At 36.7% G+C, this 25,994-nt stretch overlaps 2 protein-coding genes across 14 annotated transcripts in view; both read right to left on the bottom strand.

The window, feature by feature from the left end:
• Positions 1 to 664: 664 nt before the first annotated feature.
• On the bottom strand, positions 665 to 8,743 carry LOC148870277 (POLAR LOCALIZATION DURING ASYMMETRIC DIVISION AND protein). 4 transcript variants are annotated; one of them, XM_088969503.1, is made up of 4 exons: positions 7,770 to 8,743; positions 1,948 to 2,408; positions 1,059 to 1,353; positions 665 to 916 (listed from the first exon to the last, which is right to left on the bottom strand). In XM_088969503.1, the coding sequence occupies exons 1-4, from the start codon at positions 8,317 to 8,319 to the stop codon at positions 771 to 773; spliced, it is 1,452 nt and encodes a 483-aa protein (XP_088825629.1). In that variant the 5' UTR covers positions 8,320 to 8,743; the 3' UTR covers positions 665 to 770. The 4 variants fall into 4 exon arrangements, with proteins under 4 accessions (XP_088825629.1, XP_088825630.1, XP_088825631.1 ...); XM_088969504.1 differs by having other exon boundaries at positions 7,788 to 8,662; XM_088969505.1 differs by having other exon boundaries at positions 1,059 to 1,221; positions 7,770 to 8,611.
• Positions 8,744 to 13,099: 4,356 nt separating this feature from the next.
• LOC148870276 (E3 SUMO-protein ligase SIZ1-like) overlaps positions 13,100 to 25,994 on the bottom strand; it is a 47,116-nt gene continuing 34,221 nt past the window's right edge. For 5 of the 10 annotated variants that reach the window (XM_088969498.1, XM_088969499.1, XM_088969501.1 and 2 more), the window contains 6 exons: positions 25,762 to 25,869; positions 17,887 to 18,048; positions 15,902 to 16,006; positions 15,739 to 15,819; positions 14,477 to 15,659; positions 13,100 to 13,969 (listed from right to left, as the gene is read on the bottom strand). In XM_088969498.1, the coding sequence (XP_088825624.1) occupies positions 13,824 to 13,969; positions 14,477 to 15,659; positions 15,739 to 15,819; positions 15,902 to 16,006; positions 17,887 to 18,048; positions 25,762 to 25,869 (1,785 nt within the window). In that variant the 3' untranslated portion in view covers positions 13,100 to 13,823. The remainder of the gene's footprint in view (positions 13,970 to 14,476; positions 15,660 to 15,738; positions 15,820 to 15,901; positions 16,007 to 17,886; positions 18,049 to 25,761; positions 25,870 to 25,994) is intronic. The other 5 variants (XR_016107166.1, XR_016107167.1, XR_016107170.1 and 2 more) reach the window with 2 other exon arrangements.

Below are 25,994 nucleotides of genomic sequence, written 5' to 3'. Positions count from 1 at the left end.
GTATTGTGGGGCGGCGATGTAATCTGAGAGCAATGATACTGGACGACGTTGAGGTTCATGTGGGTGGTTCTGGAGTTGGACTCTGGAATCTGAATGTGTGTTGCTAATACACCAAATCAGAAATAGACACGTCAATGGGCTATTACCAGGAATATCAACCACTGACGTGTTTATTTCTGATTTGTGTACCAGCTAAACGTGCGCTGACAACCACATCCTACATATTCATACTCTACAACCAACCTAATTGCAACCTTTTATTACCTTAAAAAAAGCTGCCTCATTGCAAAATTACAATGTTTTTTCGAAGCCTCAAAAGCAAGGACAGCAGGTACACGAACAAATAAAAATTAGATTAAACATGGAGGAATTAGTGCAAAAATGCCAATTATGTTTTTTTTTTTTTCCCGTCAAAGTCTAAATATAGAATAAAAACATAATCGTTATCATGGTTCAAACAAATTTTCAGCACAATAATCTCCATGAGGAGACTCATGTTCGTCACCAACCTCTTAACCAGGGAGTGCATAGTAAGTTATGGACCCCAGCCTGTTTAATCTTCTAGCCCTCCATCCTAATCTTTTTCATGTGTGTGTTCTTGATGTCTTCCCAGTTCCTAGTTGGTTTTTTCGCAGGCAAATGCTAAATAGAGATATGCTTATGCTTAGATAAATTGGTTAATTCTCATGAATGAGCACATATAAATGGAACATTTACATGAATCCCATCTTGTACAGAGACTGCAAGTTATTCAGGTGACAATTACACGATTAGAACTTCATCACTCTTTTCATTCCTACCACCGAATCCTGCCCACCTATCTTGTTAATACCTGTAAGCAATTCTGAAGCTGCGGATGAGTGATCATAGCCCTTCTCCCCCTCTTTCCCAACCTTCCATGATTCTATTTCTTCATCTGAGGAATGACATAGGCATATTAGAAAAAAATATACAGTTTGGGTTCATGGACCATGTCATGGATAGATTTTGATCCTGATGGAAAACCAAACAATAACAGAGATGGTAACAATTAGATCAATGAAGTCAGAAAATCTTGCCTGACGATGCTTCTAAAGAAAATTCTGTTAGTTGACGAACACAATCTTTCAGAGTTTGGAGTTCTGCTTCTTTCTCGTGAAGTTTGTTTTCAGCTGAATGGAGTCTGGATTCTAGCTCAATGATATGGCTTTCCTGCTGTTTGATAAGTAAATGGCATAGTTTCTGATCCAGTTCAGATGGAGAAACCCCACAAAATTGATGAGAGTTAGAATTTGTGCCTTCTTCATGTGGACCTGGTAGTTCATCAGCTAAAACTCCATTTTTTACAATGTCTGAAGGATGCTCTATGTCAAACTGAGATACCGAAGTTCCAAATCAGAATGGATGGAGTTCAAAAACACATTGCCCAACATACATGCAAGTTCCTAACTGGAGGCTGTAAACATTTTCTCCTTACATTCACCACAGATGGGGCATAACAGTCACATAATGATGTTCAGATTACATCATCCATGAGCCACCTCATTGATGGGGCACAAAAGTCACATAATGGAATAATTCTAGTAAGGTCACTTTCTCTCCATTATTGCATTACATTCTTTGACCATTTAACCATATTAAGCAATTGAGTTTAAGCTTTTATTTAATCTTGAACCATGGTTACAGTAGCTGTTTTATGTACCATATAATTTGTGGCTACCGAAGGGGTTTCCAACATACTGATTGGTCTCAATTGATACAGGCAGATATGTCTGACACAACCTTTGTGTCTGGAACTGTCACCAAAGTCTAGTACCATAAGACCCCTAGAATGCTGTGTGTGAACATGCTAATCTGAAAATAACAAACGATGCGTTTACTATGCCTTGTCTCATTGTTTGTCCATTTTGTTTTTGATTAATTGTCTAATAAGTGAATTTAATGAAAGGAGAATGAGAGAAAACTTACCTCACCCAGTCCTGATGTTTGTTCAGTGCCAATTGCTTCTTTGAAGTTGTGGCAAGTTATTTTCTGCAGTTCAGACTCAAATGCTGCTTCAAGCTGATCTACCTCTGGTACTTCTGGCTGCTGTTCTTCAGTAAGAACACTACTGGCACAGTCACCATCATCACTTAATGGGAAGGCCATAGATTTGGGATAATTCAAACCTCTTGCCACTCCACCTGACTTAATGGTCACTGGTTGATTAGGCTTGCCCTCACATTCTCTGGGGTATGTATCACTTTTACCGTTGCAATTTGAATCCTGCAGATCATGAGATAATTTTCTTTTGTGAAGCTCAGTTTTCAATTCCTGAACAACTTTTACGGTTGCCTCTATTGTAGAGTTTAGTTTATTGATCTCTGCTTTCCCAGCTGACACCATGTACATAATCCCAGCACCAAGCCCCCAATTGAAAATTTCTTCACCTATAAGATATAGTCCAAGGAAAAATAAGTTATGCATACCATCCAGAAATAAAAAACTAAGAATTATTGAACAAATCAAACCTAAACTGAAGAGAATACAAGCCTTTGAAGCAACAAAAAGCAGAAAAACCAGCTGTCTCTAAGAAGTACCAAGTGAAGCTAGAAGTAGATAGGTGTCATGAAGTTACAAGATCAGATTAGGTTCTAATACAATTTATGAGCATCCTACTGATAGTTTTCAATAACTTGATGCTCTATTGATCCAAATGGTAGACTCTCTTGATGGACCATATCTCACATGCTATAGTTGCTGGAGTACTGACTTTATTTTTTGCTCATTGATGCTGGATTTTCAATTTGTCAGGCTACATTAAATGGTCAAACATTCAATTGTTTGATGGTTGTTTATTTCACTTGCAGCCATCAATCATCTAACTGGTATGGTATCTATTAGAGTCAACATTCGGGAAAATCCACTGGTCTACTGCCTATCTTTGATAATTAATGACATGCTATTATAATGCTGTAAACAATAAGCAGAAACCCTAAAGCCTTGCTTTTCCATAGGATCTCAAGAATAGTTTATATCCACAGCTTGGTATCATGACACATAAAATATCTTTCTTGTAAAGCTTTACAATTTTGAAGAGATAATATTCTTTACAATCCATTTTGAAGTTTAACTATGAATTGACGTCTATGTCTCTACCAAGGTTTATAATGTTGTGTTGGTAGAAATGTTGGAAATATTGTAAAAATTATAGACATGGTGGAAACATTGTAAAATATGCAAAATATAGAATGATATTTTATGAAATGATAAAAGAAGCATAAGCACACTTTTTAAATTATTATTTTGTTCCAAATCACTAAATAAAGCTAAGAAACTAAGTTATAGACAAGAGAATGCATTCTGAAGTTGCCCTATAAACCATAAGATTCAGAGCTTCATGATAGAATGAGTTAAAACAAAATTTAAACTCATTGAAAATGTAAATGGTTGTAATAGATCAATCAAAATTTAACTTCATGTTAGAAATGAATATTGAGATAGCTCAAAGTGGTAATCATGTAAGTTAGGTAGGAAATAACATTGCTACTCCACATATCTACAACATTGTTACCAACTTATGTTATAAATTTATAATACTATCTCTTGTACTCTACACAATGCTGGTAGTGTTCAATGGGGAATATATCGATTCCAATAAAATGCCATGTGCTTCCCATGTAAGTGGAAATGGAAATATGCCACGAAAACTATCTCTTATACTCCACATAGTGCTGGAAGTTTTCACTGGGGAATATGTTGATTCCGGTAAAATTCCGTGTCATTACCCATGAAAATAGAAATATGTCGTGGAAATTTTAGGGAAATCAGGGACATTTTAAACCATGAACAAAACCAACCTCTCGGTGAACCAATTTTTTAATGGTAAAATATAATGTATTATATATTAAAAAAAATGTATAACCCCTTTAGTACAAATAGACTTTGTACATCAATGGCACTAGGCTACAAAGAGTTGCCAAAAAAAGTCTATGAACAAAAAATAATGACTTAACTCTCTACAAAAACTCTACGGTGGAGAGCCAAGCCCTAATACACCAACCTCATAGTGAACCAAACTGTTTTAGAAATTATTAATTATAAACTATGAACCTAAACCAGAATCAAATAAACTAATGAACTGGGTCACCCTTACTCTAAACTAGACCTGTTCATGGGTCGGGTAGCCCGATGGCCCGGCCTGCACCCCGGTCGGGCTTGGTCATGTAATTAGGCCCGTGGGCCTGACCTCGGGCCTAACACAGTAAGCCCAACTGTGTTTCGGGCCGGGCTTGGGATTTGTCAAAAAAGCCCGGCCCGACCCGACTCTATTATATATTTTATAAAATACATAATATGTATTTTATATATTATATAAAATATATAAATAATATAATATTTATTAAAACATATATATATATATATATATTTATAATTTAATATATACATTTATTTTTTTTCTTTATAATTTCTCTCTCTCTCTCTATCTCTATTCAGCCGCTTCAGCAATAGTAACAACATGGGCTATATTTCAGGCTTTTTATGAAGGCTAGGCTCGGGCCCAAGTTGTAGGCCCGATGGTCGGGCCGGGCTCGGGGTCGGGACTTAGAAAAATTTGTTAATACAGAGTGAAAGCCTGAGCCCGGCCCATGAACAGGTCTACTCTAAAGAATCCATCAAATTAGAGCCTTGAACCTATGTACTCATGCTTGTCAGCCTCTGGCTTCACAATTGCAGCAAGAAATGACCCCTTCTCTATCAAGAGAACATACCAATGTTGTTAAAATCTTATGATTTACAATACGATTCATGATTTGCATCATGAATCCCAAGGGTTTCGATTCGAATCTTATGTCCGAATCCTTTTCTACAAATATCTTACAATTACGATTTTTGTTTGAATCCTATGATTTGTTTCTTAAATCTTACAATTTATACAATCCATTGTGATACAAATCAATTTAATTAAGAATTGGGTCTCTACTTTGTCATTTTGCTTTGTTTATATTTAGTTTTGTCAAGTGTGACTTGATTTAAAGACCTTACTAGAAACTGATTTATTTGTGTTAGTTAAGACTGTATATTTAGTTTATTTTCTATCATGTGTTGGATAAAGAACCATTGCATGTGGATTATGACTTTCAAGTCAAACTCGATTATATCATCTTAGAATTCTATTGCATAACTGGTAAGTTCAATTGTTTTAGGCACGTATATGGTAGATATGGCTTAAAATAACTCTTCTATATATATTTAGTCTTTTAGCATACCTATATTTAATTTTTGACATGCTTGTAAAAAATAGAAATAATCTTATGGTTCATGATTCAATTTGATTCAACTTTCTCTATGATTTACGATACAGCTATGATTTTCAGAACATTGGAACAGACCAAAAATTATAAACAAAAAGAAAGCAAAACAGCTTGATGAAAACATCTTGTGGATGATAACTAAAGCAATTTCATCCCCCACCACAAAGAGACCTTTTTGAAGTATCCTAGTTGACTAAGATATAATGATGCCTATGTAAAAAAAAAAAAAAAAAACAAAAAGAAAAGTTGCATCAACTATCAAAGAGTCAAAATTTATGAACCACAAACTATGAAACTGTATGATATAATTAGAACAAAGATACAGAAGAGAAACAGGAATATTGAATATGAAGACTGTCTCTTAGAAAATTGATGACACAGTATAAAAGAATGTAAACAAATTCCACATGGTTATTTTGACTAAATGAAAGCATATGATAGATTTTCGAAAGACGACCTGATAAGCATTTGGAAAGAAAGACACATCAAGCAGTTAATGCATGTATGAGAAAACATTGACCAACGTGAGAGAAAAATGAGAGAACTTTCAGTTGCAGTAGTGAGTTTACACAAACAGATTTAACTAGATCTTATCCTTTTTTATTGGTGATGGGCATGGTAAATGCCCACATACAAAAGGGAGCTATATATATTGTGTTTATTGTTGACCCAACCATTCATCAAAAAAATTGTTGACCCAACCTGCCATTCAACCTAATGTTTTTTCTTCTCCAAGCTCAGAACATTGTAGCTGAAACCAATCAATAATCAGGTAGCTTTTGAAGTTTGAAAATTGGAATTTAACTTGTGCTTGAACTAAGACCCAACCTAGTCATAAAATTTTAGCAAAAAAGATAAAAAAAACTTGAACTAAACCTTAGTTACAGTAGGTTTTTTTGGAACTTAATCTGATCCATTGCTAACCATATTCCAAAGAGTATAGTCTTTGTTGATAAAATTTGCAAAGAGAAAGTCCAAAACTAGGAGTCAATCGTTGTTTCAGAGTTTAAAAACTTCAAAATAAGCTAAATTATGGACATGTGAAATGTAACTTAATAACTACATGTATATGATCCTAGACATTTCTGGATGACAAAAAGGAACTTAAGCAACCCAAATGGTGGGGCAAGTGTTGGATGTTAATGACAGTGGAATCGTACTTTGCTGACTTCTCACTTGACTCCTTGACACCCTCAAGTTGATTCCATTCCATGATATGGAGAGCCATGTCATGGTAATAAGTCCAAATGCACATGACTTCTCCAAACCAAGTGAATAGATACCATAAATCAAGTGATTAACTCAGATGGCTTCTTTGGTTCCTGCCTAAGTCACTTGATCCTTTTGAGTCAAATGGCATACTTCTCTGGGTGGATGACTTCTATGAATTTTTGACATACACTACGTCACTACCAATAACAAAGGTTTAGATGTATGCTCTTTCAGAAATGCAGAAAATAGCATTAGATGCTAATAATATCATGAAAAGATAAATCGAGCTTTGTGTAATTCTTTTTTTATGAAGAATCAAATAAGTTAGTAATAATTCAAATGCTGTGCATACATTCCCTTGCTCTTTTTGAATTTATAATGTGTATTAGTAGATGATGATCACATGTGCTGATTTAGAGTCAACTTCACTCCTTGGTTCTAAATTGTAATATTTATAATATTATAATATTCTAAATTGTAATATTTCTCCAGAGTCAACTTCACTCCTTGTCTTGCCGAGACAAAGCAATAGCTCAGCTGGTGAGCTATGGGTGGAGTTACATACTAATATCTCAATACCTAAAGCATTGGTCATCGCCATTGACCAAGAAATTAGCATATCACAAGCAATAAATCAGGTAAGAAGTTTTATCTGTGTAAAGCCACAATAAATTCCTAGCAGTTATTAGAAAGATGGCTCACAGTCTACAATCTGCACTGTATTAGAGAACAGCCAAGTGTATAAACTGCTCCTACATTTCTCAGTTTATATTAGCAAGTCCTTACAAAGGAATACTTTATCTTATTTTTCTTTAATGTGCGTTGGGAAACATACTTGTAACAAAACTTAGCACCTTATCAATAAACGAACAGAATCTAATTATCACAAGAAAAGAAAGATCAAGAAATAGAGGGGAATCACTCAACCACTAGGTGAGAATCACTTGGTCATCATTAAGGAACCACTCAGTTCTCAAAGTTCTTTCCGAAAATAATCTACTAAAATGCTCTTTCACCTATTCTCAAAATTTCCACGTTTCCCATCCTATTGTAATTTCAAGTATTAAACCTTCTGGCATTTGATCATTGAGCTGCATCAGTTATTCCCCAACAGATTCGATACATTGAAAATTATGAATAATTAGAACCCAAAAAAAAACCTGAAGAAAGAAAAGTATAGAACATTATAAAGCATCCACGAATTATAAGGAGATATATGTTGAAAATGCTTCCAAGATAAAATGTAGAAGAAAAGAAGTTGGGGGGAAATAGGGAAAATTTTACCATTAGATGAACACGAACCTCGACTTCCAATTGCATTCTTTCCAGTCCTCCTCCTCTTCAAGCAAAGAAAGTATTTCCTTCCTTTCTTTCTCTGTTCGTCGAACACCACCACTCCACCACTGTCCGTAGAACCGGACTTCCCCTCAAGTTTGTGAAACCGAACTCTTCTCTTATCACCACCTACATTCCTCTTCCGCCCAGTGGACCCTAAACCTGCTTTCTTCCGTGAACGAGAGCCAGGTCCAGGCTCACCACCCGAACTAGAAAACCTGAAGATTCCCTCTTGTCCAGCCGTCGAATTCCATCTCTCGGAACTCAAAGAGCCACCTACTTCTTTAGGCCCACTTTGAACCGAAGGAGAGGAACCAAGTGGAGAGGATGGAACTTGTACTTTGGCAGGATCTGAGAGTTCTTTTCTTTCTTCCTCAACCACGACAGCCTGTTCCTCTTCCTCCTCACATTTCTCAACAATGGAGTCGCCATTCTTAAAGAGACGTCGTGCGAAGAACCCAGATCCCGCAACTGCTGCAGCTAACAAGAACTGCCACATTGCGATCGACAAAATTAGGGCTTCTCCAAATATCTTATTTTACTTTCTTTCAGTTTTGTTCTTTCAAGAGATCTCCGTCTCAACTCTCAAGCAATGGCGTATACAGGTACAGCTCTGGAATCATTAAGAAGGCAAGAGAAAAATGTCGAAGAAATTGAAGGAGAGACTACGGTCTGTTCACTCCCCTCTCCTTTTTGTTTGTTTCACTTCCACGACATCATGTGTTTCCTGCCCGCTCTAAAGTTTTTTCAGACAACTTTCAAAGGGATCGTGACTGATGTCGTTTCGTCGTGTCCCACAGGAACTCGGATTCAGTCCCAGGCAGGAAGCAAAGTTGGATCCCTAGTCATTTGCGGGCGCGTGGCGAGATTACATCTGCGCCTCACAAACGCCCAACATGCAAATCCCAGCGTGCAGCAACATCTCCCACAATACATTATAACCATACGTTGGGAACATCGATTAAACAAATACGTCAGATTACTGGCGTGTAATGTTATCACTGGTTTTACAGCCATTTAAACAACTATTGCGTTCAGCTGATCCGACGTAAGTGTATTGTCGATAGGTGTGAGTATCGACAATCTACAACTACACGATCGCTACACTACCCACAAGACACTACAACCGTAAGTTGTACGTTAGGTAGCGTTCACGTGGGTAGTAGATCCCAACCGTACTTTGGAAATAATTCATGTGCCTTCTACTACCCATGAATCGTTCACATGTACATGACAACATACAAATAAAGGAGAAAATTTGCAAGAACAGTTGATTTGTTAAGGTATCTAAGGGGAATCTTATAATTTTAAAGAATGAGTATTCATTATCTCATCTTTTATTTTTTAAAGAGGAATTTTATGATTTTTTATTTTTTAATGATATTCCTAAAATATAAATAAAAATGATCGTATATGGGATTAAAATGGATATTTAATAATTTTCAAAATTCAAAGTTCAAAGAAAAGAAAAGTTCATCAATATCAATATACCTCTTAATATAATTATTGCATCAAGCAAACAAGCTGATTCTAAGAATAAAAAATGGGACAAAAATAAAACTAGAGGACTTCTAAATGATAATTTATGGAATAAAATAGGGCCAATTATGATACCCTCAGGTGGTGACATGATAAATTGATTTGGAGACTGAATCGGAAAGGGGGATTTTCTTTTAAATCAATATTCAATCCAAGTGTTGGCCAGCACCAGTATCGCCCCTAAGAAAATAAAGTGTTATATGTTCCTTCTTTTGGAACATATAACACTTATTTTTTAGCCATAAATATTCTAGGTAAATTTGGAGTCTTTTGGAAAGCTCAAATTTGGCCCTACTAATATGGATAACTCGATTCTAGATTGGTGGAAAAGAACCCAAGATAATAGGGTAGTGTTTTCAACCAGTCATTGGCCCAACTGGTTGAATTGTTCGAACAGTCACTTGACCATGATTCAAAGTCCGATTCTCCTAAACTTGGAATTTGGTAAAACCATTGACCTGATGAAACAAATGTCTAACTTGGGTGGTTAGACCATTGATAAAATGCATGTTTATACATAGACATACATACATACGTAGGTTGATGTGGCATGGTCTGATCCGTTTGATCCGGATGGTTGAATCAGTGGCCTGTTACTTGGAGGCATGAACAGTTATTTGGCCTCCGAGCCAGTTTTTAAAACATTGTAATAGAGGTGATGAAAGAAATTTGAGAGAGATATGATGGCTTTCATCCTATAAAGAGTGTGGGAAAATAGAAATGAGAAACTATTTAAAAATAGGTCTCCCCCTCCTTTGATTTTATTTGACAAGGCATGACAGGAGTCTTTAGAATTAAAGATATAAACGAGTATAATCCTGGGGTCACTAAACCTAAAAAGAGAATTTGGATTAGATGAGAAGTCCCGAGATCAACTTGTATTAAAATAAATTTTGATGCTTCAAAAACATCTAATGGGTCCTTTGCTACTGGATGTATCGTAAGGGATGAATGTGGGTATGTCCTCATAATTTGTAGTAAATTGGTTGGCTTTTGCTTTCCATTAATGTAGCAGAAGTTTTAATGTTATAATCGAAGGTGATTCAAAGCTTGTAATCAACTGTAGGAAAGATGCAGTATATTCCTCCTTGCAGTATTAAAAGCATCATCAATCGATTGTATGCTGGTTTTTAATGGAATACCTACTTTGAGTTTAGATTCCGTCCACTCTCCTTGCAAATTCATTGAAAAAAAGGAATAACCTAGCTTAATCAAATAACATATTTCTGCGCCTTCTTGAGAATGAAACCATAGCTTTTCTCCCCTTAATCTACAAGTTCTATTTGAAGTCAATGGCGGATGTTCAGATGGGCAATGCAAGACACCTTCACGTTACAGGCTGAGATCAACCGGTTTATGATGTGAGTGAATGGCTTCTTTCTTTGAATTATAAGTGCCCGATGAAGGGTTCACTTATTACAAATTGTTTTTAGTTTCTAATTTTGATGGCTAATGTGTTTGCTCAGTCTTGGTGATTGTCAGATGGTTCAGTTCTTGAATCAAGTGATGAATAGAGATTAGTATTGTGTTATGTTTTTTCCCATGCGAGTTAAAATTTGATGGTATTTAGAGGTTTAGAGCAGAGCATCAATTCTATGTTTTGAGTGCAAAATTATTTACAATCCGGCTTCTTTAATCCAACCAATGTCTTCAATACTGCATATGGTGAAACAATCGGTTTCTTTGTTAGTGCCTGCAATTAAGAATCCTTGGAGAAAAACTACATAAACAAGTCAATGAGCTAGCACCAAGCTAATGGGATGTGGTATCCTCTGCAACTCATGGTGAGCAATTGATAAAACTGCCATGGTTCAATCGAACAGTTGAACTTGTATTGGAAGACGATGTCTTTATCATAGACGATATGTCAATAGGTGGCAATGGTGGTGGAGGAGAAGTGCTTGTGTAGAAAAAATTGAGGGTTCTCAAGGGATGGATCTCTTAGGCAGGGAGGTTTTACCGGAAATTGAAGTTCTAGATGCATGTTGTTGGAATTGGTCACTTAGATGCTGTTCGCATGAGTAGTGCTTCAAGAATTTGTGAGTGAAGATTTTGCAATTCGAGAGGTCCTATAGTTGCAGTTCTAGATGCATGTTGGAAAAACGCACAACCATTACATCGGGTGTTGTCTGAAAAAACAGATTTCAGACTTGGCACCGATGTAACACCGTTTTCTTTAAGAAACAGCATTAGTTCAAAACACCTGCCTAACTTCAAGAAGGATTAAGGTCCGTTTGGTTTGCAATCAGAATTGGAATTGAAATTGAAATCATCTGGATTTGGAATCAAAATGATCCATTCCCATAGTCTTTGCTTCAGACAGGAATGAAAATAGAAATTGAAATAAACAGGAATAAGATTTCATTCCTGAGGGGCAGGAAATGGCCATTCCCTCAAATTGGAGAATGCCATTCCAGCAAGAATGGGAATAAGATTCTGATTCCATCTAACCAAACAGTTGAAATTGAAATAGTCCAATCTGATTTGGATTCCAGATTCCTATTCCCATGAACCAAACGGGGCCTAGGTATTTTCCGCAAGTAGTTGCTATGGGGTATTCGGATTCTCTGCATAGAGCACATCTTACACAACCTCACATAGCACATTGCAAGTTGTGTGGCATGTGGGTAGTATTCATATGGGTCCTCCTTGTGAGTGGTAGGGGTGTCCATGAAAAACTGAAAAACCGAACCAAAAAATCCGATTGACCGATCCAACCGGTATACATTTATATATATTTTTAATATGTCACATTTTCTATATATTATATATTATTTATCACTTATAATATAATATTATACATATATTTGCATAATATATATTATAAATATAAAAATCGAAACAACAAAGAACCAAACTAGTCGAAAACCGAAACCAGCAGACCAATTAACCGGTGGTACCGGTTCGGTTTGCAAAATCTGCCCATGGTTCAGTAAACCGAACCGTGGACACCCCTATTGAGGGGGCTGTAGGTCTATGGTGCCTCCACTTCACATCTGAATACGTGTCTAGATTTTAAATATAAACTACGTGGCAAACAACCTCATATATGCATGACACCTATATTGTTTTCACAAGGATCGTTAGATTCGACTATTCTATATATCTTTCACATTTACAAAAAAATTATTTTTTATAATTTTGCCAAAGGAAAGAATTGTTCGTGGATAAAATTGACCTCGACTTGTTACTTTATTAGTATTGCAAAGGAATCCATATCTAGTAGGCACACGCCACACGGTACGTCTAGTGCTCTACAAGCCACACTCTGCAATGACCGTGTACTCCCAATCAACCTGTACCATAGACACATTGCAACATAGGCGTTACACACTTCTTGTATGCTCACTTGGTGTGCTTATTGCTTAATGATCCAGACTTTGGTACTTAAAAAGTCAATTTTCAGTTGTGTATTCTGCAATGCCTATTTAGTTAGGGCTTTTAGTGGGTCGGGTTAAATCAACTCACAAAGTCACAAGTGGCATTGCCTTTGGGCCCCCGATCCTATTCGATGGCAAGTCTTAAACTGGTTTTGTTTCAGATTCGGGTTGATACCAATCTACAACAAACCCCACCGGTTGACATGGAAGCATAAAAACATTTATAGATATCGCCTCCACAAAGTATATGTAGGGATGGGGCAGGTCAGCTTCGATATCCCATTTTATTCAGCTGTGTATTCCCCAAGTTTTAACTAGTCAAGAGTCAAGACCACCAAAGAATAGTTTATTTCTATCCAATTTTATGTGCCAAATTCCCAATGCATATCACTAAGAATCAACCATGTCCATGTGGGTAGTAATATTAACAATACATATGTAGGAAGTACAGAAAACAAAGCAGGGTCAAAGCACACTTGCCAAATTGTTTCCATTGATTTCTGGTTCTCAGTAAAATGTGTGTATGTGTGTTACAACTTACAAAATGAATGCGAGGAGTGGGTGGCTTCCTCTTGCTTGCACCCATGGGATGGTCACTTCACTATATTTACCGACCTCATATGATTATCTCCCTTAATGTACAACTTAGTGCAGACACAACAAAACTGCACCTGCAAAATTCAATTTTTGGGGGAAAAAGTACAGGTATTAACCCTGCTAGGTGGAAAAGGTTGTTAGTATGACATTCAATCCTAGAAAAAATAACACATAATAGATAAAAGATCTGGCTGTCAAGGCTCACCAACAGAGAATGAATCAGGAATTCCCAATAAAATTCTGAATGCAACAGAGATCCTGCTGGATTGACTTCTGTGCAGTGAGTACTTTGCACCATGTCAGAGAACCCTTACTCATCAGGAGGAAAATGATGTTTTCGCTATCTCTATTTTTAAATACAGACACCATATTGAAATTCAGGAAGGGAACCAATCACCAAAAATCTCTCTCAAGCAGTGCATCCAAATGCAGCCACTCCAATTTCAAAGCAGAAGAGGTTTTGATCCCACAGCCAGCAGCCATACCCCTAATCAGAGTCTAGGTCTATACAGAGGTCCAACCTTGGTCTAACAGACCGTGGTTGGCGAGGATGTGAGAAAGGGCCATCTGACCTTTGCTTATTTGTGGTTATCCTGTCAGGCCTACTGCCATTCATGCTCAGAAGCAAAGAGGCTGTAGAAACAGATTAAAAGCATCATGTCAGTCAAAATAAACCCGAATGTTTCAAATGGCAATTATTGACTAGTAAGCCTTCGCTTATCTCACTGTAAATATAGCAATTCAGAGTTCTAAATTTTGATAATTACCACCAATAACCATTAAGCCTAAATTTTAAACAATCCTGCTCAATTTGATCTCCCATTCTTTTTCACTATCAGATAGTGAGGAACAAGTGAGAAATGATTGCATGTTTTCCAAATAATCCAACAGGCCCGAATTACCTTTCCTAGTCTACCCAGTGTAGGGTATAATCCCCATTATGAGATTCTAAACCACAGAGTTAAAAAAGCAAATAAGTACTCTATATAACACACTAGTTTTATGATTCTCAACCAATCAGTTGGATTGGCTTACATCCCCTACTTGTTGCCAGTCAAAATGGCCTTTGATTATACTACAGCTTTGACACAAACATGCCAAAGAAAGAACTGAACAATTGCATATTGAGAGGAAACGTACCAGTGTTGGCTAAAGCTTCCATCCTACCCTCCTTGGATGCAAGCTGGTTTCTTGAATTCAATCCATTTGTGGCTCCAGACTCACCATGGCCCCTACTGCCACCACCACTACCACCAAGCCTAAGAGAAATCCAGTCCTCAGCACGAATACCATTGGCTAAATCAGGTTGGTCTCTTGTATCAGACTGTGCTGAAACACTGGCTGGTTGAGTAGGAAGGAAAATTTGCAGGGAGGGATCATCCCCACCAAATGCCAAGGGATTATCAACCAAACCATCATTTATGTCAGTGTTGGAATGACAAGCAGAAGGATCTGGAACTTGTGTTGAAGAACCCAAAGGCATATCTGGAGTCAAAGTGTATCCATTCATTGATGTTGGACAAGAAGCAGAAGTATTTGGCATTCCAACTAAAGCATCTGAGACATCTGTATCCGTACCAAATAGTTGAAAACCTGGACCTGCTTGAGTACCAGATGGAAGTTGCCAGAGAGGCATCCCAAAGTCATCATTGTTGCCACTGAAGAACAGGCATGAGTTCCCCCCTTGATCTTCTTGGTATGAATCTGGAACTTCGGTAGGGGCAACAGGATAAGGAATCCCAGTGGCTACAGATTGACAGTTCTGATACACAGCTTCATTAGAAGGAAATTTTTCATTCTCCTCTTCTGAATCACTGAGAACAATAACATTTGCATCCACTACTGGCCCAGAAGAACTTCTGTTACCAACTCGATATGGATCAAAATTCAAAGACAGAGAATCTAGCTCATTGCCATTGTTGACAGAGAAGTCAAAATGCCCACCACCATCCTGATTAACACTTGGATCTTCACCATCTCTACAGCTTCCAGTGGCACTACTGCTCATTGGAATGACCTTTTCTGGTAAGCAGTTCCCAGAAGAGGGGCAGTGCACATCCTCTGCTTTGCTGAATTCCCAAAATCCATTACTATTCTTCCTGATACCTAGTTTCAGACCAGTATGCTCCTCTGAAACACCTTCTTGTTTTATCCGCTTTGAGGCTTCCAAGTTCAGTTTTGCATCATTGTTTAAAGTGACAGAAAGAGAACCATCAGGGAAGTGCCACTGCGCAAGATCTCCATGTTCATTTTCATTCTTTGCACGCCAAGAACCATCTGGCTTCACATCAATCTCGGTTACATCTTCACTACAATGCAGCATCTGCATAAGAAAATTAAAGCATGTCAGAAATATATCATAAGGATTTAAAATAGATAAATGAGGCAGTCTAAAGTATTACCATAGTGGTGATACGATTGAAATATGGATCAATGATGATATTTTCCAAGGAGTAGTTCTTTAGGCAAATGGGGCATTGCCACTGCAGTAAAAGTACAAACATTATTCAAATATACCGGCTCAAGGAAGATAAAACAAAGCAAGAAACATGGTCAAATACTTGCCTTCCTAGAACGTTGGTTAAGCTCCACAAATGTTTCCAGATCAAAACAGCCCATATGGGCACAAGGTTTGAATCGGCCAGCAGTTTTTATTCTTGAGCCACTCATCTGCCATTGAAGTGCAAACGTACACAAGACACCAAGTTACAAATTGGTTACAAACTAGATATAATTATGCTTATTCGAGAGTAAACTATTTACCATAAGCAACTTCCTTCAGTAGCTTGATCTGTTCAATGTGATCTTTCTTTTATGTGTTGGTTTCAAGTACTGCCTTGTTAATAAGAACCCAAGTTTTTCATACAATGAGAATTTTATTGAGAGATGTATGGATAGTGGGCAGCCATGATCATCATGTGGCAACTAGTAAGCGAAATGCAAAACCACCCACTTACAGGATGAATGCTCAAAAAACACATTGTAAGGTTTTTGAGGCCCCTAGGTCCAGCCCAGCAACCCTGGCTTCATAATGATAAAAGAAATGTCTGAAAAAAATCCTAACATATCGTTTTTTTTTCTCAGTCCAATTCAGTTCATCCTTATCCCAAGAGTCCCAACTATTAAGGCTTTTAAACAAACCTTGTTCTATTATTACACTATGCAGAGGATATCCACAATACTTAACATTCCATATCAAATCTTTGGAGTATATTTTCAACTTCTTTTTCAAGTAGAAAATTTTATAATACACACAAAGACCCATCGAACTAGCAAAAAGAATTGCTCTAGTAAAAATGGCAGAAATAAAATAATAATTAATAGTTCGTACTCCCTAGGTCGTTGCCACACAAAACACTTTTTGGAGTTTGGAGGTCACACCCAGTATCTAACCTACTAAGAGAAATCTTATTCCCTACAAAACCTTAACCTCTATGGTCCCCTATAGATTCTCCCCAGTCCAAAGAATAGACTAACATCTAGGAGGAATTCTCAACCGACGTGTGTTAAACTATCTAATTAGGCACTCATCAGTATCCTTGCCGTGGACAATCACGTGACTCCCCTCCAATAACGGGCCGGAGCCCGACTTCAATAGATGGTTGGAGATTCCAAGGTGAGAGCATGGAACTGAGAGCTATACCATTTGACTTTGATTCTTACATCTCGTTTCATTAATTAGCTTTAAACATCAGAACATATTAGAACTGGAGGCTGCTATGGAACTGAGAGCGATGATACTGGACAACATTGAGGTTCATGTGGGTGGTTCTGGAGTTCGACCCCTGGAATCTGGATGTGTAACAGTTGCTAATAAACCAAATCAGAAATAGACACGTCACTGGGCTATTACCAGGTATATCAACCACTGACGTGTTTATTTCTGATTAGTGTACCAGCTAAACATGCGCTGACAACCACATCCTACATATTTATACTGTACAACCAACCTAATTGCAACCTTTTATTACCTTAAAAAAGCAGCCTAATTGCGAAATTACAATTTTTTTTGAAGCCTCAAAAGCAAGGACAACAGGTACACAAACAAATAAAAATTAGATAAAACATGTTGGAATTAGTGCAAAAATGCCAATTAAGTTTTTTTCCCTGTCAATGTCTAAATATAGAATAAAAACATAATCGATATCATGGTTCAAACAAATTTTCAGCACAATAAGCGAAAAAGAGCCTGTTACCGATCCAGGCCATTGGATATCAGAGACTGCAAGGCACAGATGTGCAAAATCACCACTTACAAAATGAATGCTCAAAAACCAGTCATCCAAATCCCTGAATAAGCCAATGGAAACAATGAAGAGCCAAAATGCAAGCTCAGTGGTTGCTATGCATTTTTTATGAAATTTGCATAGGGCTGAATATTCAAATGGAAGTACACTAGATACACAAGAGTACTGAATATTCAAATGGAACCTGAATTTTAACCAAGTAATCAGTGTTACAGTTCAACATCTACCTACAACGTAATTAACATGAATATGAGATCATGTACATCGTATATAAATGATGAATCAATATGAACGCATACTTACTGGGCAACGGAGGTTGACAGTAACTGAATCTGCAACAACTTCCAAGTCACTGTCACTATCAGCATTTTCTGTAGTATTTCCTCCGCCAATACAGCGGCAAACACGGGCAAGAGCATCTTCAAAACGCTCACCTTCTGTTTCTTTTGGAATCATGTTCAGGACCTAGGCAACAATTTTACCATTAACAAATCTAAGATGCAATGTGATGAAGCCTTGACAAAAACATATCCAGGCACACTAAGAAGGTATATAGGCACTTGCCATGTATACCATATGACATATGATGCTGATGATGCTTGATGACAACAACAAAGTGGACAGAACGAAGACACAAATAGAAATAAAGATCACTGAAGACACAATGGTATATTGCTCATGCCATCACCTAAACATTATAATACCCCCTATCTGGTGCACTATAGCCGCAGATGTGTAATGCAGAAAAAGATCAGCAATACAGAAAGTAGAATAAGAGCAAATACTAGCAGAAAATCTGTAAAAAGAACTGCCCAAAACCTGTAGGTAGGGTTTAAAGCCACAAAAGGACTATCAAGTATCAACTGACCCTTTTAACCTCATGTTTAGTGTTGTCCCTACTTATTAGGATTCCTTCTTTTAAATGCTTGTCATCATGCTTGCAATCTAAATTATGAATTTAATTAATAGGCAGATGACGGAGTTGCAAGCAGATTATTAAGGGAACAAAGGACCAAAAGTCGTGCAATAAAAAAGTCATATAATGTAGTTATAGCTGTTTGATTGGTTAATCTACTCTTCATAAAGTTATGCAAGAAAAGAGGAATACAAAGTACCTGTTTGATTGGCTTATCTATTCTTGATGATATAAAGTTTTGCTAAGCAAATGGAAAAAAAAAAAGGTTAAACCAAAAAGGAATGATTGATCCATCTCAGAAAAGGTAAACCAAAATATCAGGAGCAGCCATGGCCCATGGTTAGGTCTCCCCTACAAAATATACCACCACCACTATCCATCACACCTTATAAAGAAAAAATAAAGAATAACCAGGAAGTAGAAGCACCAGAAATAGTGTGTTTGTCAGTACTCAGTAATTCCTTTCCCTTGTGACTGTCAACAGTCAAATTGGCTGGTCATTTGAATCCAATGAAACACCTTATCATAAATTCATAACTTTCTTTTCTTGAACCTCTTATAACAAGCTCTGTATCTCCCTATCCTAAGGGAATTTCTTATTGCATGCAACCTGTGAAACCCAGATACCAGCACAAGGATGCTGCATTGTGTTGGATACTTCAACTTTTAGTGCAAATTCTGCATCCAGTCGTATCCTTTCTGTATGTGGCTAACATAGCACTCAGCACTGAAAGAATTAGGTCTAAGGGCCTTGTGTTCAAGCATGATTTTGCTAAGATGAAATGAGCTGCATCTTTATATCTCATAGGAAGGGACAAGGGGGCAAGTTACTATGGAGATGGCAGTTTCTATGATGCACTATAAACACTAGAGTTCCATCACAAGAAACACTCAATCCAGTAAATCATTGAGACAATTCCTACTATGATGGCTTACTGGATCACTATAGTTTTTTTTTTTTTATAATTGAAAATTTAATTCATTACTCAAAGAAAGATCTGTTACAAATAAGCCCAGAGAGGCTCGAGGTGCAGCCTCACTCTTTAAGAACAAATCAGGACTACATGAGATACGAGTTACCACTAGAAGAGAGATTATACACAATCATAAAGCTGCCCAGAACAGAAAAACCCTATTAACCCCTTGTTTTGCAATAGAATCAGCCATCTCATTAGCTGATCTTCTTACCCATTGGACCGTCACTATCATATTCCTAGTTACCCAAGCCACCTTATTAAGAAGATCTCTGAAACCCCAGACAGTCGAATCTGGATCCAGCAACCATCCCACAACAACCTAGGAATCACCTTCAATTATCAGCCTTTCAATTCCAAGTTGGCTAGCTAGCTGCTGAATCCCCTGTACATCAGCTAATAGCTCTACTCTGGTAGAATCTCCTAAGCCGACTGGACCTGAATATACTGCTAAGATATTGTTGTCCTTGTCTCTCAAGATTCCTCCAATACCAGAGGGGCCAGGGTTACCTTGGCTACTTCCATCAAAGTTTAGTTTAACAAACCCTTCAGGAGGAGGGACCCGAACTGCAAGAAGCCTCTGTTTTGAAGATCAAGGTTTAAAATGTCGATGTCGATGGGAATGTCGCTTACCCAAATATAGGGCATATGTTGGTAATGTTGGAAATGCTGGATGGAAATATTGTAAAAATTATAGACATTGTGAAATATTATAAAATATGTGGAAAAATGCAATGATATTCTGTAAAATGATAAAATAAACATTAATGCACCTTTCCAGACTATTATCATCCATGATGCATATCTTTTTGTTTTATTAAAAAATTAGAATTAATATAAAAAATATAAACCATTTAATATTTTTATTATTAAGAAAACTATTTTATTTTATTCTAATAAGTAATTAGTTTAAGTAATATTTTTATCATTATATAAAACATCTCACTATTTTTGCTTTTTATGAATATTTTATCTCAAATATAAACTTTCTCATTATTATTTCATTTTTTTTACTTTTATAATGAGGGTATACAATATCACTATATAAACTATTTATTAAAACATATAAATTAGACAAACCATTTATAATTTTATTATTATAAAAACATTTTATTTAATTTTGAAAAGTAGTTAGCTTAATACTTTGTTTTTATGAATATTTTATATTTTATCTTAAATATTAATTTTCTTATTATTTATTCAATTTTGTTGGCTTTTATAATGAGGGTCTACAATATTACTATAGACCTTCATATACTTGTAATAAGACTAAAAGAATATATTAAAGATTCTTTTTATAAGTTTTCTATTAGGAGGTTTGTAGTATTACAATATACCCTATTGCACTATAACATACTTGTAATTATGTTTGTAGTATTACAATAGACCCTATTGCACTATAGACTTAAACAGACCATCATGTACTGTGGCATGTCTTTTATAACTTAAACATTTAGGCTCAAGGGTTCATTAGTCATTCGAATCCTCAACCTGAAATTTCGAAGACTCTACAAAGACGCAAAGACGCAGTCATAGTTGTCAAGGCGATGCCTAGGCAACAAGGCACCTTTTGAGGCTCGCCTCACCTAATCGCCAAGCAGTTTTGTACTATGCATTGTAAAATATTTTTTTTATTCTTTATTTTTTGACATTATAATTAAAAAATAGGCACTATTAAACAAAAATATTCATTTTGTGTGTTTATATACTAATTTGTTTTAATTATTTTCTTATTTGTTAGGATTAAATCAATACAAACATTGCTAAATGTTGTATTGAACCCTCAAAGACTCTAAAACCCGAACCAATAAGTAAGGAAGAACTTTAAATTTTGTCTAATCAACACATTTTCTACTACTACTACAGTACTACAGTACTACTACTACTACTTTTTCTTTTATTCTTTTCCTATAACAAAAATAAGGGTTCAGCCCCTATATTTTTTGAATTATCTTTTCCTTCTTTTTTTTCTTCTCATGAATATGTTGATTTTCTTTACTTTAACATGAACTCTATACTTTTCTTATGAATAATTATTAAGGAAATATGGCTATGGTACCTAGGGAACTACCCTAGTATCTATTTTTCTATATAAAAAAATCCATCGCTTAGGCGACTAGGTGACAAGGTGCCCCCCAGATGCCCAACCTCGCCTTGGCGCCTTGAAAACTATGGACGCAGTGTGACTTTGCAAGGATTTTAGGAATCCACAGATGAAGATGAAGGAATAGAAGAGGAAGATGAAGACAAGCATTCTCCTCAACCCCTCATCTTCTATTTTTTCCTTTTTCCCCTTATTTTTCATGGTTATTCACTGTGAGAGGGAAATAGGGATAGAATTGCATACCTGAATCAAGATGAGACTTGAGAGTGAGATGAGAGCAATTTCTTTTGGAGTTTTAGATGTCCAGTGTCTTGCGTCTTGTTCCAATAAGGTATTTCAATGCAAGACAGAGGGTAGAAGCCACTCCTGTGCCTATTCAAGCCTAAAGTTGTAGTTCTTCCAACTTTTGGTAAGTAAACTGAAAACTTCTTTTTTCCTATTTAATCTCTCTTTTTCTCCTTTTATTTATGATGAAATTTGATTGTCTTCACTTTGAATATATGCTGATTTGTCGACTGGATGAAATGTTTTGAAATATTGTTTTTTTTTTGTTTTTTAAATGACATAGGCGATATTTACCGAAATGGTCGAAATATCGACTGACATTTTGTATTTTTTTTTTAATTCAAGTTAGAGTTCATGTTGGTATGTCTCGACACCGACATATGTCAGGCAACATTAGCGAAATGTTGTGACATTTTAAACCATGTTGAAGATGAAGTGCTAGCCACCATTGACCAGTTCCTCCAGAAGTCATCAAAGGAGAAAGACTGGGATGAAGAGGTTGTTCTCAACTAGTGTATTGCCCTTAAGAATATGCAATCCTTCAACTCAGAAAGGCTTCTCTCCTTATTGTGGAAGATTCTAGTGTTCCCTTCCTCCCAAATAGTGCAAATGGAAGCTGCTCTAATGCATCTCCACATTAAACTTCCTCATTTTGATTGATCACCAAGGACTGAGGGTTCAAACAAATGAGAGACTTCCACAGGCAACAAACTCCTGCAACCAAAGAGGGCAAAAATCCAACCCCAAATAGCTGTAGCAACAGGGCAAGATAAGAACAGATGGAAACAGAGGATCCATTGGATTTGCAAAGAGAACACCAGTTTGGGGACAAGCAGAAGCAAGGCCTTTTCTTCTGCACCTTGTCCAAAGTATTAACCTTCCCAAGGAACATTCCCAACAAAAAACAGAGACCTTTGGGGGAATGGGCTTCCTGGATCACTATAGTTGAGGTCTCTTAAATCATCCCTAGAGACAAATATATCATGAAGGTTCAGTGTCCATTTTCTAATCTAGGCACATCTTGTTGATGACTCATCATCTTTCACAGAACCCCTAGACCAGCACCATTAAATTAAATTTTGATTGTTGCATCCCAAGGCTGAGGCGTTCAGTTATTCTTGGTCATAGCAGCATGATTGTTCCGCCAGAACCACCTAAGCTTTATGGTCCTGTTGGAGATGGAGATGCTTTCAGTAGCATGGGTTCCCTAGGTGGCAATAGTGTACTGGAAGATGAAGATGCATTCAGTTTGAACAACTTGGGCATCCAATCTGACAAGTTGACTTGCATGAGTGCCGACGTTGGAAAATGAGCTAGCTGTCTTTAATTCCACTACCAATGAATCTGATCTCCAACTTCAAAGCGGACCTTTTTTTTTTATAAGCAACAATAAGTTTTAATTGTAAACAGAGGGTATATAATACTGTCTACTACCTCTCCCCATCAGCCATGCCATTAGCCCACCTTTGTAACCATTGGAACAGCCAAGAGCTCCATCTTTATGGAGCACAGATCACCCAACTCATAGTGAGCCCAAAGGCATTGCCCTTACCAACTTCATCTTTAACACTCTTCCCACTTTTTGAACTTCCAAGAGCTCCAAAGCTGCTACAATCAAAATTGAACTTTTTGAAACCTCTATCAGGCGGTGCCCATCTCTCTTGAGCCACAACCTTTTTGGAGGAAGTTCCATTCAATTCTCTCCATTTTCTAATAATATCATCTGTTGAGAAAGATATTAAGAAATACAACAATTTGATCCAATCTAAGAGCTTTGAACAGATGATTGCCCCTATCCTTTCTTTTCTCTTCATCTTCCCTTCAAAAATTCTTTTATTTCTTTCCTTCCACACCTCCCAACAAACAGCAAAAGGAATGGAATTTTCTTGAGCTGCAGACTTGTAATCTTGATCGGTTCCTTGTTTCTTAATTTGTCTCTTGTAGTGTTGGCTGTATGAGTTAAGGCTGTGGTTGGGCGCTATCTTGACCCCCCCCAGATTGTATGAATCCTTTTTCTTTTAATGAAACCTTTTATTCTGACTCTTCAAAAAAAAAACTGTTGGCCATAATTCAAAGATCTTGAGGACCCATTAGGAGACTTCCGTCCACTCTGAAAAGTGGAAGAAATAGACCTAAATTCCTTTCACATAACTGCAGTTAACCAGCTAATGAAGAATATGCTCTTCCTCTTAAAGACATAAAACACATCTGTTTGGCAAATAAAATCCTCTCTTCTTCAACTTGTTTCAAGTAAGAATGTTGTCCACTGATACAAACCATACAAAAGCCTCCACTCTTGGGGGGAATTGGCTTCCCCCGAATTCCTTTTACTGAAGAGGCAGGAGAATGGAATCAATAGATTTCAAAAAGATACTCATTTTTGTACAAAGAAACAAAGTACAACGAAGGAAAAGATCCTTAAGAGAAGAACCAATCCAAACATCCTCCCAGAAAATGACTAAATCCCTAGAACAGACATCATATCTGATGAAACTGAGAAAATGACAAAGGATTCCATGGATGGCCTTCCAAAGAGAAGCCAGAGTAGCCCGATGTGATACACCTGCATCTTAGCCAGTTCTCGACCCACCATGTATGCTAGCCACAACCTCATGCCACAATAACTCCCTCTCCAACGGCCATTTCCATAACCATTTCATTAGAAAAACCATATTCGTCTTTTCTACATTCACCTTCTTGAGTACTTTTGCATACTATCTCCCATATAACTGAATAATCTTCCCTTCACGGGATGAAGACCCCTTGATGTTGAGTAATTATGGAAGGAAGAACCACTATAATTAGTAAGCTGCTGGTGGAAGGAGACTCTCAATTGACTGTTAGTTGGTTGCAGAAGAAAGAGTCTAGCCTGTGGAAGTTCTCAAATGAAAGAAAGAAAATCAAGCAGCTAACTCAGAATATGATTGTAAGGGTTCAACGGGCCAAGAGGAGCACTAATTCCATGGCTGACACCTTGGCTAAACAGGGGGTGGGAAGATCTAATTTCTTTTGGGCTATATTGTAATAGGTGTTTTCAGTTCTGTAAGTGAGGGTTAAGATGTCTTACCCCTCCAATCTGGTTGTAATTTCCATATATTTTTATTAAAATTACTGTTATTGATAAAAAAAAAAAAAAGAATCACTATAAATCTTAGGGAGAGAACATTGGCTATTATTTTGTAGATACTAGTCATTAATTGATTGGTCTAAAGTCCTTTGGGTGACTAGCATCAAGCTTCATTAGGATCAAGGTTAGGAAGGTTGCATTAATCTTTGGATTGATGACATGCTTCTTTGCAAACTCATTGAAATGGCTCTCTCTCTCTGCATTTTTCCTTTTCTTTGCCACACCAATTAGTACAAAAGGATCTTTTTTTTTTCACTCTAGAGATGACTTTTGAATGATACAGCTCCTAGTATAGCTTCTTCATCCTTTCTAATTATCGTATTTCTTTCCTTTTCTCTCTTCCATGGCGTTGTCCATTTCATTTAAAAGAATTCTTTTGCAAGGCTTGTCTTCATTATAGTTACTTTTTCTATAGTCATAGAACCAAAGAAAAAACAAATGATACAAGAAGAATTAGCACACGGGAGTTCTAAATCCTCTATCATTCATTACATGTTGGTTCCTGTATGAGTAGTCAACTTTAATGGTTGACCCTCTTTCGGCCTTCAGCAAAGTCCTTTTGACCTTTGTTATGTACATGTACATACATGTATAGAGGGAGGGGCTTATGAAGATGGAAGAAAAAGTGACAACTAATGAAAAGGCTAAAAGGACCCAAAGAATCATGCCTAATATTATATATTACATTACAAAAAGATGAAACAAAGTCAAACATAAGACCATGCTTAATATAGATTTTTTCTGCACATAGAAAATGAAAAATTAGGAATACCTGTTGAATTGTGCGCTGCTTTACAATTCTGATCCCTATACAGAAGATGCGAGCATCACATCCTTGTAAAGAAATCTTATTTAAACCCTCCCTAGTAAAAGTTTTGATCTGACAAGGAAACATAGAACTTGAGAACATAATTAAATGAGCAAAACACAATAACAATGTAAGTAATGAAATGGTATATGACATAAATTTGTAGCACAGATATCAGCACCACCAAGTCATGGTAC

Source organism: Nelumbo lutea, chromosome 2, assembly GCF_056320005.1.
Source record: "Nelumbo lutea isolate HS-2025 chromosome 2, American lotus-T2T, whole genome shotgun sequence".
Classification (NCBI taxonomy): domain Eukaryota; kingdom Viridiplantae; phylum Streptophyta; class Magnoliopsida; order Proteales; family Nelumbonaceae; genus Nelumbo; species Nelumbo lutea.
This window is presented reverse-complemented; position numbering and strand designations above follow the sequence as displayed.